Here is a 17,922-nt window from a genome sequence, read left to right as displayed (position 1 = left end):
ACCCTTCCTTATATCCAATGTAAACCTATTCTCTTTCAGTTTAAAACCATTGTCCCTTGTCCTGTCACTACAGGCCCTGGTAAAAAGTCTCTCTCCATCTTTCTTGTAACCCCCCTTCATATACTGAAAGGCTGCAAGAAGGTCTCCCTGGAGGCTTCTCTTCTCTAGGCTTAACCACCCCCACCCCCCTGCCTTTCACTGCTTCTTTTTATAACATAACCTGCCAAAGTTTTGCCAGCATCCCCTCCACCCAGATGAATTTGCCAAGCAAAAGCAGAAGCCTTATCAACTGTTTCTCAAAGATACACATATGCATATAGCTGTACGCATATAGCTGTACACATATATCCATACACATTGATTTGGATACAGTGAGATGGATGGGGACTGTTCAGGAAAAGCAGCCCATTTTAACACCTACCACGTGCTCTGTTCTCTTGCAGAGATATCCAGCGTATTGGCATCACACTTGTTGGTCACCAGAAAAAGATTCTGAACAGCATCCAGCTCATGCGAGTCCATTTGAATCAGCTTGAACCAGTTGAAGTGTGATGTTTACACCATCTTTATTCCACTAGTCCCAAACTCTGGAAAGTTTCTGGGGGAATTCAGAGGGATTTTCACTGTAAGAAAAAGAGATTTCAGTATGCTACTTGAAGACTTTATGCACCTTGAGAGTGCACACTACATCTGTTCCATGAACAAGCACGAAGCCTTGCCATGATTTGAAAGCAGAGCTAAATAACTGATGGCATTTAAATGTGGCTGATGTCATATGTTGGGAATGGGCTGTGGGAGGGAAGGTTCGAATAGGAGGTGGAATAATAACTTGGACAGATCACAAGCACCTGATGCCTCTTCTCTGCCAAAAGAAGGCATCAAACAACTTCACAAAGCCCTCAGCAGGCTTTATTTGTGGCTGGGAGCCCAGCAAAGCTACAAAGACATAATAAAGGCAACAAAAAAATTACCATTTTTTTTTCCCGAAAGAATGCCATCATGGTGTGAGAGATTATTGCTCAGATGGAGATGAGCATCAGGCTATCAATTGGTATGCCAGCTTGGTCTGGAACTCAAGTTCCAGTTAGTGCACAATATGTGATAAGCAGGAAGACATGCCACCTGGTGAAGAGGCTGAGAGTAAAGGGCTCAAAAATTCTGTGTATTTCATGTGCAATTCTTGGGTCTGCTCTGTGATCCAGGAGGGAAACTTACTAATCCTTTCTGTTGACACAAGGAACAGCAAGCCCTTGGTGCTATGCAACTCTATGGGACTGCAACAGAATGGAATGATAAGGATTCCTAGAATCCATCCTACTGGATCTGCAAATGGAGAGGTAAACAAATAGGTTCTAGTCCTCACAAGCCCTTTCTTGAGAGGAAAGGCATAAGTTGTGATATTCTGAAATCCTGAGCACCCAGAATTTGGGTTTTGTTCTCTTCTGACCCCCTTACATACATCGAAGAGTATGACAAAAAAATCTGAAGCCCCTTGCTTTTGAAAAATACTTGCTCTTTTTCTCACCCTAGCCAGCTACATCCGTGGGCACAGCTGGTCAAATATTGTTTCTGAAGAGAATGCAGACCTGCAGTAGTCACCTCCAAATAAACAATTTTAACAAAGGAGGTGAAACTCTTTCACAAGCTCTTGTCAGGACTGATCAGGCAGGGTACCAGTCCCACAAGCTGCTTCAGCCCTTACAAAAGGAGTAACAATGTCCATGGGATCAACTGCATTGTCTGGTAGAGGTGCATGAGGATGACCAGAATGACAGAATTTATGTCTCACTTCAGACAGTCTCGTTCGTACCTGCTGAAGGAAAGATTGCTCTGAGGCAGAGCAGTGCTTCAGGACTGTTATCTATCCCTATGCACAAGTGTGAAAACATGAAGCTGAGCTTGAGAGGAAAACTCATAAACTATATACTTGTCTACCTCACCAACACATAGGAAGGGAAGTGGAAACGGCATTGTTCAGCATCTCCTCAATGAAGGCATTACATGAAAAGAGACCTGCTTTGTGTCTAGAGAGGAAATAACCCGAGCTGTTCCAATCTGTGCCCATCTGTTGGCTCACTGTGAACTAGCCATGAACTTACTGTTTTTCTCCAGCTGTCAAGGTTAGAATAGCACAACTTCTGCAGATACTACTCCTGTACGGATTTAAGGATCCTCCCCGTCAACCCAGCAACTGAAGACTGAGAAGCCACACTTAATAGTTAAAGAGTCCCATAATATGATAGGTGCTCCAGAATAGTTGCACTAGAATAGCCAGCACTGTTCAGACTCTTTGTTACACCATTAGAGCAATATCATTGTTAATTTTTTTATTTGAAGGAGAATAAAAGTGCTTTTTTTCAAGATTAAAAAAAAAAAAAAAAGTGCCAGTGCAAAACCAATACAAGGAACTGCTAATAAAACATTCAGAGCAGTACAAAGAGAGTGTGAAGAATAAAAGCACACCACATCAGACTAGTGTGAGTCCAGCTCCAGAAAATTTGAGGGTATTGCTTTTTGAAGGGTTTCTACAAACTTGTAATACTCAAAAATCCAGTTACATGTGTACTCCACCTAACAGCAACTGAGCCTGAACAAGTGTCCTCTTCAGAAAGCATGTTGAGGGGAATCTGTGGTCTCTAGCACCTTTCATATGCATTCACCAGAGGACAGCAACGCATGTATGTGTAGCTGTACATGAGTGTATTCTAGAAGTTGTGCAGGCCATCTGGGGAAACATAGCAAGCTGTTTTCTGTGCCTTGGGTGGTCAAAATTAGTGGAGAAATGACCTATTTCAAATCCCATAGCCTCTTTTCAGGCTAGCGGAAACTTGCATGCAGCAAATACATTCTCTGCCTTCATGCAATGGGAGACAAAATGGGAGCCTTGTCTGAATCTCACAAAAATGACCATGATGTTTAATAACTCCTTACAGGGAGCTGCAGTGAAGTGGACTGCTTGGTGGTAGTTCAGGCAGTAGGACATTTGCTTTTGCATGTGAAGTCTACAGCAAAGTTGTTTTTACAGTCAAAGGGATTTACTCACTATACCAAAGCAGGCAAGTAGTGACAGGACATCATAGATCTCTTCTTCCTCCTGTTCTAAGGCAAGGTGAAATGTCCCAAGGATAATGCCAAGGGGTCAAGTGTCAAGATGTCCTGGCTATGGCTAGAATCTCACAAGGACAGGCTTGGGGTCACAGACAGGAGTGAAAAAGGATACCTGTTTTCTCTAAGACATGTCTCCATTCTCTTTATTGCTAGGGTGTTCCTTATTTTCAGAGTACTTCTTCCCTAGTTTGGGATGCAAAGGCTCTCATGTTGCAATGCATTTTGTGTTATTTGCCATCACGTTGGCCCTCAAGTCTGCAAGCACGGAGGAAAGGCAGTCATGGCAGAAGCATTAGAAATATCCTGATCTCACTTTTCTCAACCATGTGAAAGCAGAAATCCTACATTCTGTTTCCATAGATGCCATCTGGGATGTCCTGCCATATATGAGCACCCTCAACAGGTGGGGATTAGAATCGGGAAGGAAAGTAGGGCTCACCTAGACACCTGATATCTGTTCTTCACCAGAGGAGTGAGAAACAATGCAAAAAACTTTTACAGAGCCATATTCTTTTCCAGAGAAGCAATGGGAGATTAACAAGTTATTGCCCACATGTACTCCTTATGATACTTAAAATATGCAGTGTGTAAGAAGACTGAGTAAATGAAATGCACAGGTATCAATGCGTAGCCCTTCATGAGGGCATTAGCCATTTGTATGAAAACTCAGAAGTCATACCTACAGTTGGAAAGAATCTATTGCAAAGACTTCTGCTTGAACATAGCTTTTCACTATCTAGAAACAGGTAGAAACTCCACCTTAAGGCAAGTTGGTTATGTAGTTATTCCTGATTATGTTCCCTCCCCCTGCCTTTTTGGTGTCTGTTGCTGGACAGTCTCCAGACAGACAATTGGGTCTGCACCGGTAAGTCAGCTAATGTATCGTGCTGCCAAAGAGCACGTCAGGCAAGCACTTTCCCACTTACGCTGCTTCAGCAGCCAAGTGGAATTCTCAGTCAGGAGCTACATACGTGTCTGTGCACCCCCTGCCTCACTAAGCCATGGCATGTTTATGTCAAAAGCAGACCCTGCTCACCCTAGGTGCAAAGACAAGCACATAAGCTAAGACATTTGCATCCATGCCTAAAATGATGTTGAGGCAAGGCTGAAAGACTTACACAGTGATTTCTGTTTGGCACCCAAGTATCCTCAGTGGATGTGCCGATGATATGTATTGCAGTCCTTATTTTTGGGAGGTTTTGTTTTGGGTTTTTTTTGTTTTGTTTTGGGTTTTGTTTGTTTGTTTTTTTAAAATTCAAGGATGTAATATCAGTGAGTACTTTGACAACATTATATTAGGGGTAGTTGAGGGAGTACAAGCTGCTTAATGCTACTAAAGGAGAGCTGAAAGAGTCAGTCTGTTTAGTACAAAGGTATTCAGTACCTGGGACTATCTAGAAAGAAAGAAGCTGCTGTAGCTTCCTTAGTCCCAGACAATTCACCTGTTGTGAATAAAACCTCTGGGTGCGGTGGGAAATGATGAGCAACACCAAGGAACTTACCTTTAATAAGCAAATATGGTAGAGCTGCCCCCATCACTGGGTCTTTGGTCAGGGATTCCAGCCAACAAATCTGCTGTGGGACTAGTCTGAGCAGAGTTAACCAGCCTGAATCCATCCTGCCTTTGGCATACTTTCTCAGCAGTCAACTACACAGTCATTATGCATCCAAGATGCAGCTAAGCAGTAAGTTTGAGTTCAGGACAAAACCAATTCTTTCTCTTCCCTGAAACCAGGTAATGCTAGAGGGGACAATGCAGTGAGCTGTTCACATGTTCCATGCGAGCAACTATTCATTAGTATTGAGCATCCTAAGGACTGTAGATCACACGTAATTTTGAATGTCTGGATATCATTAAAAGACAGCATGGAAAAGCAAAACTCATGTCCTGCTCAAAAGCTAGTCTAATCTTTCCCTTTTCAAATCTATATAGAAAAAATGGCACCTCTCTCAGAACTTACATTTTGTTGTAGCATTCGAGATAGTCATGCTCTGTGCATGAAACTGTTCCACTCCTGTGTTACTGAAAGGGCTACACTGAGCTCATGAGAGATCAATGTCCTCTAGAGCTTGTCCTTTTGTAACTGACCTGATCAAAGAGGAGTTACTCCCCCTGGGTTCTGCTACCGGAAACACCGAAGAGAAGGCTTAACTGCCCTCAAAGAGCCTTGTGGCTTATATATTTTATCTCTATTTTCTGAGTGATAAGAAAACTCTTTTCCTGAAATAGTCTCAGTTGAAACATGCAGATTCATTACAACATACCAAGATTTCTTTCTATTTTCTTCCATGACCTTTGTTTGCTTGAATGAACAGAGATATGTGGTCTTTTTAGTCAACTGCTGTAAGAGCAAGTCACAAGAATGAGAACAGTGGGTTGGCATCTTGGCACCTATGCCTCAACTAGTAGAGTTCGGTCTGTTATTTATGTCTCTTTTATGAGACCAAGCGTGCTTAGCCAACATTGATAAAGCTGTTTGCTTCTGAAAACTAATCCCTTAAATTCAGGCCATGTTAAGTAAGGTTGGATTTGTTCTACTTTACAGTGGCACTAGAAATTATACACACTGCTGGCAAAAAACTAGAATTTATGTTACATCTATGCAACTCTCTCATTGCATTTTGGTAACAGGTATACAAACCTAGTACTGTCCATGCATTTGGACAGCTGTAATAGATTGATCATTTATAAACAATTCTGTTGCTGAGGACAAACTCTAGTCCTCTTTGAACCATATTGACTCTGCAACGGAACAGGAGAATAGAAGTAAGATAACCAGCTATTTCACAAACACAAATGAGAAGGTACTATCTGAAATAAGTTTTTAAAAATAGATCTGTTAGTGTTGCTGTGTTAAAAAGGACAGTAATTATAGTGTACCCTAATATTTCCCTGTATAAATTGTAAAACTTGCTATTTTAACCTGTCATCTCTGCAGATCTATAACAAGAGTGAGCTAACCACAACAATAGTTACAATGATAATAATAAACAAATGTGGGTTTCCTCAATGTAGAGAACTACAGTAAGAATATAGTAGCAGTCCAACAGCTGGGTTGCCTGCAGTTTGCACTGAGAAGCAATGGACTCCTTTGACAGGTGAAGTATTGCAAACTGAAAGATCAGTTTATCAAATATATAATTAGGAAACTAAATGTCAGCTTAGGGACATACTTGGGATCATGTGACAACTGCTTAACTGCATGCACATATAACTTCACGAGGATGTAATATTGTTTGGACTGCTAGACTGGTTTTACTCAAATTTAGGATGCTATTTTAGACCTCTTTAGGAAATAGTACTAAGTTATTAAGCTAACACTGAGGATCTTATATTGAGTACCTTCATGCAAATATGTATCATAAAATCAATGACGTGTTGCTGAGACTTCTCTTCCCCAGCCACTGTCAGAGTGCAGCACAACTGGCAAGCTGGACTCTTAACTTCAGCTTTCAGTAACACAGATCTAGGTGTGGTCCCTTTCCTTTTGGCTGTGAGATGATGCCTTCCCTTCAGAAAGGAATATGCTATGCTTTTAGAGTGAGAGCAATAATATCTGTCCTTAATCTTTCTTTGACAAGGTCAAAAGACACTTAGGTAGGACATAGGAATTGTTTAAAGGATTGCAGTTCAGGAGCGGGAGTGAATGGAAAAGAGCTGGGTGATACTCAAGATGAAGCGTGAAGAAACATTTTCTAGCTGTGACAGTTTATGGGGCGGTGACTATGCTGAGACATTTACTTAGGACCCCATAAGCTGCATTCCTTACTTCATGACATATGTTCCTTGCTTTGTGATGAACCGTAGATAAAAAATTTCTACCTGGGGTATGGGAGCAGGACCTAACATAATGTAACAAAGCTTTTAAAGCTCTGCTTTTTTCCTGGTTCTTGTCCAGACTTGGATTTCAGAACTCCACATCAGATCCCAACAATCCCATCCTGCATTATGTGGTTTGTTTCACTGGGTCTGACTTCTTACAAGAGGGCAGTCCTTCCTGATAGGTTCATACATGTGAATTTACTGTTTAGTTGTCTACTCTTAGCAGAATTTACCTGAGATAACATCTGTCCCTAGACTGTATTTCTGGCCACGGGTTTCAGAGTGAGGATGGAGGCATCATGGAAGCTTCCTCTCCAGCATGGCAGTAATAGAAACAACCTGCAGTGAATAAATCAATAAATATTTGTGGGCACTGAGGGATGCAGGAAAAGAGGAAATAGTTCTAATAGTTACCATGAGACCAGTGTAGCAAAGATAAAATCCACACTTCTAGAACATTTACATGTACTTCTTGTTTAGCCCTACCTTTGCTTGTAAGAATTTGGTTCTTCCCACCATAAGAAAATCCACAGGTCTTCTCAACTGAACATGCCTCACTTGTTTGTGGGATCCCAGCTCTGTCCCCTCCAGGACTGGCAAGCAGTCTTCCCCTTCCAGCACACGCTTCATAATTCATGACAAGGAGTTACATAGCTGAACAGTTTTCTCATGTGTGCTCTCCAAAGCTCATCTTGCTCATGAGCCACTCTCCAGTGGGTGCCACCCATCATGGCAATGAGCAAGTTGAGCATAAGGAGCCACAACAGCAAAGGCTGAATAAGTGATGCCATACATGAAAAGTAGGTCCAAATTCATGATTGGCAGATCCATCAACGATGGTGAGGAAGAGCTCAAAGGTGCTGTAAGTGCCATGGGCTAGTTGTGGAAGTGCCCCAGTTTGTTGGGATCCTGGGTCTGGAAGATGCTGTGTTTATCTGGAAGGTGAAGTTGTGCTGGTGAGACACATCACCATGGTTACCAGAATCATGCAATCATATGTGATGCTGCAAAGGAAGAAGAGGCAAAAATATGGAGTTAGAATCACACCTTCTCCCACATTCCTGCCCCATCAGGTACCCTCCATTTGTTGATGTTCCTTGACACCATCCTCTCTCCGTCTATAAAATGAAAATGTTACATAGATTCGAGAAACAAAAATCATGCTCAAATGTGAAAGAGTTGGACCTTACCTTGTGATGTGGAAAGGTCCTCCCAAGGTGGTTTGTCCAAAGTATGTGGTTGCTCTGACTCTGAAGGTATCAGGAATCTAAAAGATATACACTCTTTGCATTTGTATTCAGCCAAATTGCAAACCGAGTAAATATAATAAATGTAAACCATTCTCACTTCCAAGATCAATATCACTATAGCCCCTGTCACAGTGATCTGTTCCCCCACCAGGCAGAGGTTATCCTTTGGAGTCCCATAAGATTCCTGAAAGAGATCTCACTATGCTAGAAACTGATAAAGGTATGACAGTAAGGCTCCATTTAAGCAGACCTGGTGATTAAGCACACAAACCAACCCTCCCCATGGTATAGCTTCTGCCATAATTCTCAGCGTCGTGAAACTCTGCAGCCTAGAGAAATGAGCATGACTTAGTCTAAGGAAAACTGATTTGAGTCTCAACTGCTAACAAGAGGTGGCTACCTAGTCATCTCACAGTAAGCTTCACAGTTTTAGACAACCTAGTAGAGGAGGATTTTCAGAGTTTCTGGGTGGCGTTTGAATTGCCAAAGAGTTCACCTGGAATTGTGATACCTATACCACAGATTATGGCCATGGATATTTCATATTGTCCATTGAACTGGGGCACTAAGGACTCGCAAGGAGTTTTCAAAGTGCCAGCTTCTTCTCTTCCATGATTCTGTATCCTCATTCATAAAATGGAAATAAATCATCAGTTTCTGAAAGGTATTGATAAGCAGGGCTCTCCTTTAGCGCCTTTACATACTTTCTGCACACAAGAGTGGGAAGGGAATGAGGGAACAGGTTTTGAATAAAAAAGGCAGACTAACACAGAATCACATCATAGCCAAATGTTTAACTCGTGGGTACCTGTCCCCTATCTTGACCACATAACGTAGCCTAAATGTTCCCAGAACTGGAAGTAGCCAGCTTTAGAATGCCTTACAGGTTTGGAAAGTGTCATAGGATTTAAAGTGTGCTTCTCAGGAGGTCCTGTGTGAAACAGCAAGATAACAACCCTCATCTCCTAAACTCTTGGGTAGTCCCTGCTCAGCTTCAGTGAAAGAAAGCAATTTTTAGCACCCTGCACCCCCTCAGTGCACTATGAACACATCCACTTTAAAAGCTAAGGAGAGCAGCTGCCAGGTAGAGGCCTTCAATATGCAAGTAAAATGATCAAAAGGGTAGTTTGCTGCTGACCTGAAGTGAATGGGAGAGGTTATTGGTACGAGAGCCTTTTTCCTTTCTGATTTAGGACTAGTTAGTTTGGAACTGAGTATTTCTCTGTCTAGGTAGCTCTAGGATCGCCACCTCTCCAGAGCAGTTGCTTTCTCACTGTTTTTTTGGTCTGTATTGTTTATATCTTTAAAATTCCAGCCTTCAGCACATTTTTTTGTATGCGTACCCTACAGTGTTTTGCTTTGTCATAGGGGACAGACTTCGCTGAACTGAAACTAATATCGGGGTGTTTCTTTCACAAAGAACATCAACAGAACTTAAACTTCTGGAAACCAAAGAGATTAGCTGTCCACGATTCACTTACAGATCATCTTCAGAAACCTTGACATGGACCATGTTCTTATGGAAGAGCCATATACTATGTATGATTCATGACCATCCCTCTTCACTGCTTTTCACTTGACTGAACCTCATACTTCAGCACTCTTAAAGTGAAGTGACAGCAGTCAGAAGCAGGGATATGCTCTTTGATAACATATCATTTAAGGAAAACTAAAGAGGTAATTGAAGTTCTTTCCCAAGGAACTTTGTGCTCTGATATCAGCTCTGTTTTCCATGAGCAAACATACACTTTCCTTACTCTGAGCACAGGTAGCAAAAGCTAAAATATGTTTTCCTGAAAAAGAAATGCAGGAAATAACACAAAGTTAAACAAAACTAATTACAAAGTCAGAAAAACTCTGTGTCAAAAAATGTCGTCATTTATACACCACCATTTAATTTGAAATCCCCACAACAGCATTCCAAAATGATTTGCTGAAGGTGCAAACAGCAAAGGAATCCAGAGGTTTTGCCAGAGAAAGAGAGAAAAGGATTTTGACAAGAGCCAAGTCATAGCAAAGAGTAAGGGCAGAGCAAATGACAGCTGTATGCTCTTCAAGGAGCGGGTAGAGGGAGTAAGGTGACCTTCCAGGCTTGGCAGGAAGAACATAAGCCACAAACAACAAGCAAATCCATGAAGAATTTGAAACTAAGAAACTGCTTTGGACCTACAGCCTCAAAACGACTGAAGATGCAGCATGCCTGTCAGGAGCAGGGCTAGCCAGGTTCTGGGAGCTCCAGCGCCATGCCAGCCTCAAAGTGAAGAACTGTTCCTTGCTGTTCAGACGGAACCTTCTGTGGTTTAGCTTGTGCTGATTGCTTCTTGTTCTGTCATTGGGCACTGCTGAAAAAAACCTGTCTCTGCCTTATTTAAACCTTCCCTTCAGAGTTTTGTCCATGTCGGGCAGTCCCAGCTCTCAGCCTCACCTCACAGGAGAGAAGCTCCAGTCCCTGAATGGTGCTGGTGGCCTTTTGTCAGGTCCTGTGTGGCAGCTCCACCTCCCCCTTGTGCTGGGAAGCCCAGGACTGGGCATAGGACTCCAGGTGTGGCCTCACCAGAGCGGAGCAGAAGGGAAGGACCCCCTCTCCCTCCATCAGCTGGCAACGTTCCTCCTAATGCAGCCCAGGATCCCATTTGCCTTCTTTGTGGCAAGGGCACCCCACTGGCTCACATTCAGCTTGGTGTTCATCAGGACCCCCAGGTCCTTTTCTGCAAAGCCACACAACCAGAGGCATGATTGAAAACAGGGGATTTTGCAGGCTTTTGTTTTGGTGCAGGAGCAAAAGATGCAATTCCACCTTGATTTTAGGGGATGGAGAGAAAGACCCATTCATGTAATGAAACATGAGCAGAAGTATAACAAAGAAAAGACTTCAATATTTGCAAACATCAGAAAGGAAAAACAAGAAGGGAAAGGAATAGTTTATATTCCTCTTAACTCCTGTTTATAATCTTAGCTGCTACTTATATTCTCTATTAAGAAGGCAAAACAGAACCTGCATGGATGGACCTGCTTAGCATTCATGTAGGAGAACTTCATCTTGCACAGATGCTGAGGTTTAACCCCAGCCAGTAACTAAGCACCAGGCAACCTCTCACTTACTCCCCCCCCACAGAGGGATGGGGAGGAGAATCAGGAAGGAATGTAAAACTGGAGGGTTGAGATAAGAACAATTTAATGATTGAAGTATTATAACAACAACAATAATAATACTTATTATTACTATTACAATTATAATTGAAAGGAGGGAGAAGGGGAGAGGAACAAAATCCAAAGGGAAGAGAGAAAAGAAAACAAGTGATGCACAATACAGTTGCTGTCTGCCCACTGAGCGATGCCGAGCTGGTCCCCAGGCAGTGACCGACAGGCCCCAGCCAACCCCTGCAAGTTCTTATACTGAACATAACTTTCTATGGTGTGGACCAGTTGGGGTCAGCCCTGGCTGTGCGCCCCCCAGCTTCTTGTGCCCCCAGCCTGCTGGCTGTCAGGGCCTGAGGAGCTGAGAAGTCCTTGCGTTAGTATTAACACTACTGAGCAACAGCTGCAAACATCTGTTATCCACAGTATTCTCACCCCAAACCCCAAACACAGCACTGCACCAGCTACTTAGAAGAAAATTAACTCTATCCCAGCCAAAACAAGGACAACAGAGGAGCAGTACAAGGCCTACGTCCCACTTCAATATATTTTATAGAGTGAGTAGGATGCAAAGGAGTTAATCAACTTCATAACATCTCTACACAGATTATTTTTTCCCTTGTAAAAGTAGTTAACTTAAAATGCCTTTGTTTCAATGTAATGTCACTATTTTAAGCGACCCTCTTTTGGAAGCTTTCAGGCTTTTTCAAACTGGAATTAGGCAACTGCCCAGTAGCAGTTTTAGAAGATAATATTGAAAACTCAATGGGAAGGAAAGATCTATAATGCTAGTTTCAGCAGGAGTATATTTTCGTGTTATTGAGAAAGAGATGGAAGTAGAAGTGTAATACACACATATGTACATGCATATATAAACATAATGTACATATATGTGCACATCACAGGTGTGTGTATAGATATACACACACACAGATGTCTGACTGAAACAGAATTGAAGGATCGGTATAAAAAATAATAGTAAATTTCTCTCCTAGACTTATTTGCTTACATGCGTAGGTTGTGGCATTGACAATTGCTAAATACACTGGCCAGATAATTGTCTAACATAAATCAACTAATGGCATTTCTTGTACTACTCCAGGTTTAATCAAATGACAATTCACCCCAGTAGCATCTTAAGGGAAACCCCCACCTTTCTAGAGAGAAGAAATATGACAAGGTTACAGAATCTGGAGAAATGAAAACAGAAATTAAATATGGAAATAAAAACAGTTCTGGTTTTACATTCTTTTGCATCTGTCCTGCAGAGATTTTCTGCTGTTTGGTGGTAATTCAGATTAACAGTACAATGAAAAGGTGATTCTCTCCTGCAAGGCACTATGCTGATCTTACTTCTTCTCTATCTTGCCAAAGCCTGGCGGCAGCAGTGTTCCAACATTTCAGAGAGAGGTTTTTTTGTGATAGACAGGTTGATGTTTTGTGTCAAGAGAGAGCCTTGCTGACTATTAGCAAACACAATTCTTCTTCAATTTTTCTACTCTATGTTTAAGTGACTGGTGATTTGAAATGTCTGCTAATTGCCTAATAGTTTGTATCCCAAGTTCTGTATTATTACAAATATTTCTTGATACTGAGCCTACACTTTTGCTTATCAAATTTCAGTCCTTTACCTTTTATTACGTTTTCTGAGACCTTTTTGAAAAATTACTTTCTATGACTATCATATGATGAGGTGAAATGAGATGAGATGGTGTGACGTGATATAACATGAGGACTGCAGGAGAGAACAGGAGAAAGAAATGCATTCACATGAGAAAGCAATAGGAAAGAGATGACTAAATCACAAGTCTGTGCTCTGAAGCAATGATCTTTACTTTCAAAAGGGTAGGTAAGAAATTCTGTGAATATTTCATATATACATATATATATATATATATATACACTGTCAGAGAGCTACATTTTAAATTTAAAAAAGGCTGATACTACAACTGTGAAGTTGCCACTCAGAATGAACAATATTCACTCTCAGCATTTCTCATTAAGGTGTTTTAGTGCCTCATTTGTCCCATTTTCACACTTCTGTAATAGCTTCTAGGGGAATATCTCAAGCACTTGGAAATGTTACTTCACCAAATTTTACATCAGCCTTGTTTATAGTTCTGAAATAATTCATGGTATTTTACAGAAGGAGAAACTGAGGCACAGAGAAGTGAAGAACCTTGCTCAGAGACAGGCAAATGACCATGGCTAGGTTTCACACTTAAATCACTGTATCTCCTACATCTTTTCAGCCTTTTTCTGAAATAGGAAAATGCAGTTCTCACACAATACACAGAATTATTATTAAATCATTCTAGAGAAGTGACACTCTCCTTGAAAAATTCACAGTTACATGTAACGTTCACCCTGAAATGTAGGCAAAACAACAGAATAAATACTGCTGCTCCTGAGGGCTACATGAACATACCAGACCATCAGATGCATTCTCCTCTCATGGAGTGTGTTTGGTCAGGGGGGAAGGCACCTTCCCAGAGCTGCTTACTTGCTTCCTCTGGTGAGTCTCTGTGCAGCGACATCTGTCAGAATGAGCCTCAGAGAAGACAAGCATCATCTTCTGAATCCCTAGTGCTTCTTGCAGCACTGAAATGTATCTGCAGAGGTTATCACAAAGTGATCTTGCTCAGTTATCAATGCAGACAAATGAAATGGGAATGAGTAATGGAGAAAAAGTGTTGAGAATGAAATATATTCCAAGGACAAAATTAACTTCTAGATTTTTAGGTCAACATACGCACACAGTTTGAGTGCACGGGGTTTTTAGATCGTCACAGGAATGCAGTTTAATTTTTGAAGTGAAAGCAGAGTATCCAGAGGTGTCAGGCAACTGAGTTACAGGACAATAAAATAGAACATCCTTGAGTAGGTCATTTTCACTGGCTGTTTAGGATCCTGAGTGAATCTGTAAGATGAATCTGGACCATTATTGGAACACTTTGGACCATTTGAGTGTCCCAGCACTGTCCTTCCAGCTTAGCATTTTTACCTGCTTACAGCTAAGATGTCATTACTTCATTGATAAGCTCAGGGGCTGCCTCCATCGCAGCCTGAGCAGCGTCCACACAGTCACACAAGGCAGCCACACGAAGGACTGTCTCCCACACTGCACCTGCAGAGACAATAAACAAACCATCTCACTGCTGAAGCCCCATCATTCAGCTGCTTCCACTCTACCCTGGCAAGTTTATTCTCTGCTACAGCTACAGCCCTGTGCCTGTTACCCAAACATGCAGATCCCAGACATTTTCTTCTTTAAAGTACTTCATCTAAGGCTAGTACAAGAAGAGGCACTACCTCCCGGGTGAATACCACAGGCTTTATAAGCAAGAAGTTTCTGAATAGCTTGCACATCAATATCCTTCAAGGCCTGCAGCAGGGGAGATTCCCAGAGAAGCCCATTTATATTCTTTAAAAAGTGGTTATAGGAAACAACTTCTCCTGCACGAGCAAAATAGACTTGGTTAGAGGTTTTTGTTCTCCAGATAGCAGACACTTTTGAGAACTCTCAAGGAACATAAATCTGTTAAAGATCAGACATTTTGCATAACCAGAAGATCTAAAACTCAGCTTCTAAACAACTAGAAAGCTGAAGAAATTGTCACCAAGGAAATAGAATTCTGACGCAGGAGTAATTTAGCATTCCAGGGTAATCGCACATTTACTGTACCTGACTTTTTACAAGGTGTCAGATCACCTTTGAATCCTACTCTGCATTTTCTAGCAGGCAACATCTGAGATCCACGCAGAAATTGCATATTCCCTGCATAATTTCTGGAATTCTGTTTGCATTTAAAGTTCATCAACCAGCCTCAAGTAGGCTGGATTGTTGATTCTTGTCATAGCACAGAATTCAGTAACCAAATCCTTCCTTTCTGATGATGGAAATACACCAGCAGAACACAAAACAGTCTCTTTAACTCCCATCCCTTTGCTCTAACCGGGAAACTCAGGTAGAAAAAGAATCCGAATTAAATATTCAAACCTTTCATCTTGCTCCATCCCAGCGTGAGAGCTTCAGCTGAATACAATACATAATGAACCCTCTGGAAAGTTCGAAAAGAAAGATGTCACTGTTAAGAGAAATAAATAATTTTTAAGAAAACTGAAGTTTGGCTTCACGCCCATTGTAATTATCTCTAATGCTGAGCGCCACAGGGGTTCTGTCTGTATGTACCCAGCCAGCTTAGTATGCCAAAATGAAAAGAAAAAAAAGAAAAAGAAAAAAGGAAGAAGCTGCTTCTTTATCAGCATATTAACTTCAGTAAAATAATGTGATACCTCATGAAAATATACTAACAATGTACATGAAGAATCATGCTTTTCATAAGGAGAGAATGAAAATCACTCCACCTGTTTTTAATGGGGTGGGCTGTGCTTAAGAAAATGAGAAGTCGAGCCCAAAGTTACAAACAAATCTGTTGAAAGGGCAAAACAAGGGTAACAGAGAACCTTGCCAGCAGGTATTGCACCACAGCTATACAAGGTCAAAGAACTAAATTAGGAAAAAGGTTACATCTCTCTACTGACTTGCATCTGCAAAACGGCATGCAGAAATCAGAGAAGGCAGAGCAGCAAGGATACAGGAGAGGGTTGGAGTGCACTTGCATGTTAACACTAGGTAGTGCTGTCAGCTGCTCATCTTTACCAGCAATACAATACCCAATTCATTAAGAAGATAGGTAAGATAAAATGGTTGTAATAGTCCCTTAATGGTTCAGTGGGTAATGTAAACACCTGCAGTAACAATCCAGGACCTCTCTTTTGCTGCCTCTCAATGCACAAGGAAGCAAAGGTATTATGTATGTGTATTGGGGTGCTAGTCTCAATGAAACCCTAGACGGATTGTGGGAAGTGGGCCCTGATCCTCCATAAGTATCCCAGAAAAAGATGGGATAAATTCTTTTACCAAGTCTTGTATGTGCCCTTTGTATGCTTCCCCTTGGTTTCTGCGCACTTTATAGAAAAGAAGAATTTTCTGAAGTCTTTACAACTTCTCTCCATGTCTTCAGTGATTAGGAATAGGCAGCAACGTAGATGGCAGAAACTCGGTCCTTCAGGAGCAGCATGGAATTCCGGGCTGAGATTGCAGCTGCAGAAGGCTTGCAAGATAAGCAGGGACTGAAAAAGAAACAGCTGTCCCCCAAAACACAATTTTAGGATTGCCCTGCAACCTGCAGTTAGCTGCTGGAGCTAACTGCGGAAGGAACGGATGACATTTCTCATTACAAAATCTTTGAATGTTCCTCAGTTTAGCAGGTTCTTTGGGAACAGTGATGAAGCCTTCATGATCACCACCCCTTCTCCTGTCAGTTGTTACTCCTAGAGAAAGTCAAGGAAGAACTGAAGGTGTTGAACTTGAATGTTTGTAAAAGGGTTGATAGGCTGCAAACCGGCATTGTCTCTCTGCAATGCTTGTTTAGGGGAGAGATTCCAGTCTCCTGGGTTGTCAGGTGGAGTTCAGCAGTTCAAAATAAAATATATCTGAAAGTACTATGGTCAGTCCACAAAAGTAGAATGGAAATCCTAAGAGCGAGTCACTATATAGTATCTGTTCACCATACAGAATCTGCTCTGGACAGTCTGGTCAGGGAAATACAAAGCATTCTTCCACCCCAGGTGCAGATCTATGCAGGAGCACTGGGCAGAGAAAGACTTGAGTACATGAAACACCTTGGGGCTGCTGGCTGAGATCCAAGGGAGAGAGGTGGTCCCAGGAACTCTGTAGGGTACTATACATCTAAAAGGTGAGAGTGAGAAATGGGAGAGCTGACAAGAGTCAGCTGGTTCTGCTGTTCAGGTTGCGCTTAACCTCTGTCCAGAATTGACTCTAAGAAGTCTCTGAGAACATAGTAACATCTTGGCAAAACTAATACAGTCCCCGATTAATTCACCTCCTAACAATGAATTCCCAGTCTTCGCAGTGGACCACATAATTTGCAATTTTCTGTGAAGACACAAAGAAGACTATGAGAAGAAAAGGCTTTCCTCTCTAGCTAACCTCTAGACCCACACAGCAGATGGTCTGCTTCACTGTACGTAAGCACCAGTTGCCACCTCCACAGGCGATGGTTCAGGATCTTCTGTCCTGCAATAGCCAGGCAATAAGGTGGGAGGCCTGAATCCCATTACAGACCAATCAGTTAGAAGTTTCAGAAATGAAACTAGTACATTTCTGAGGTTAAAATGGATTTGATGCCTTTATGAAAGATTAAATCTGAACTACATATAAAATAAGGAAAGAAACTGGATGCTAATTGCAGAATAATTAAATATTTTAACATGGAACTGCGGGAACTAAAAAAATGGTCAAAAGTCAAGCTTGAAAAAATAATTTAAAAGAAAATATATGTGAAAGTCTGGAATGTCATTTCAGTGTGATCTACCCTGGACAGTCCAAAAATCGCACTTTCCACCATTTTTTATGTCCAAATCATTTAGATTCCAAATGCTTGGGCTTCTGTGCTTGAGGTGACTGTTTCATAGCCTTACAGAGCTGTAATTGTGTGGAAGGACCTCTTACCATCCTACCTGAATCTTCCGGGTTTACCTAATTGTTTTCTCTAGTTCTCTGTGTTCTTTTGGGCC

At 41.6% G+C, this 17,922-nt stretch overlaps 1 protein-coding gene across 5 annotated transcripts in view; it reads left to right on the top strand.

Moving 5' to 3' along the window:
* The window catches only part of LOC101916413 (ephrin type-B receptor 5), a 94,104-nt gene extending 81,519 nt beyond the window's left edge, over positions 1-12,585 (top strand). For 3 of the 5 annotated variants that reach the window (XM_055808064.1, XM_055808063.1, XM_055808062.1), the window contains exon 17: positions 444-12,584. In XM_055808064.1, the coding sequence (XP_055664039.1) occupies positions 444-552 (109 nt within the window). In that variant the 3' untranslated portion in view covers positions 553-12,584. Of the gene's footprint in view, positions 1-443 lie in introns of all 5 variants that reach the window. The other 2 variants (XM_055808066.1, XM_055808065.1) reach the window with 1 other exon arrangement.
* Positions 12,586-17,922: the final 5,337 nt, after the last annotated feature.

This window comes from Falco peregrinus, chromosome 6 (assembly GCF_023634155.1).
Source record: "Falco peregrinus isolate bFalPer1 chromosome 6, bFalPer1.pri, whole genome shotgun sequence".
NCBI classification, from domain to species: Eukaryota; Metazoa; Chordata; class Aves; order Falconiformes; family Falconidae; genus Falco; species Falco peregrinus.
The sequence above is the reverse complement of the archived record's forward strand: the minus strand, read 5'-3'. Positions and strand labels throughout refer to the sequence as shown.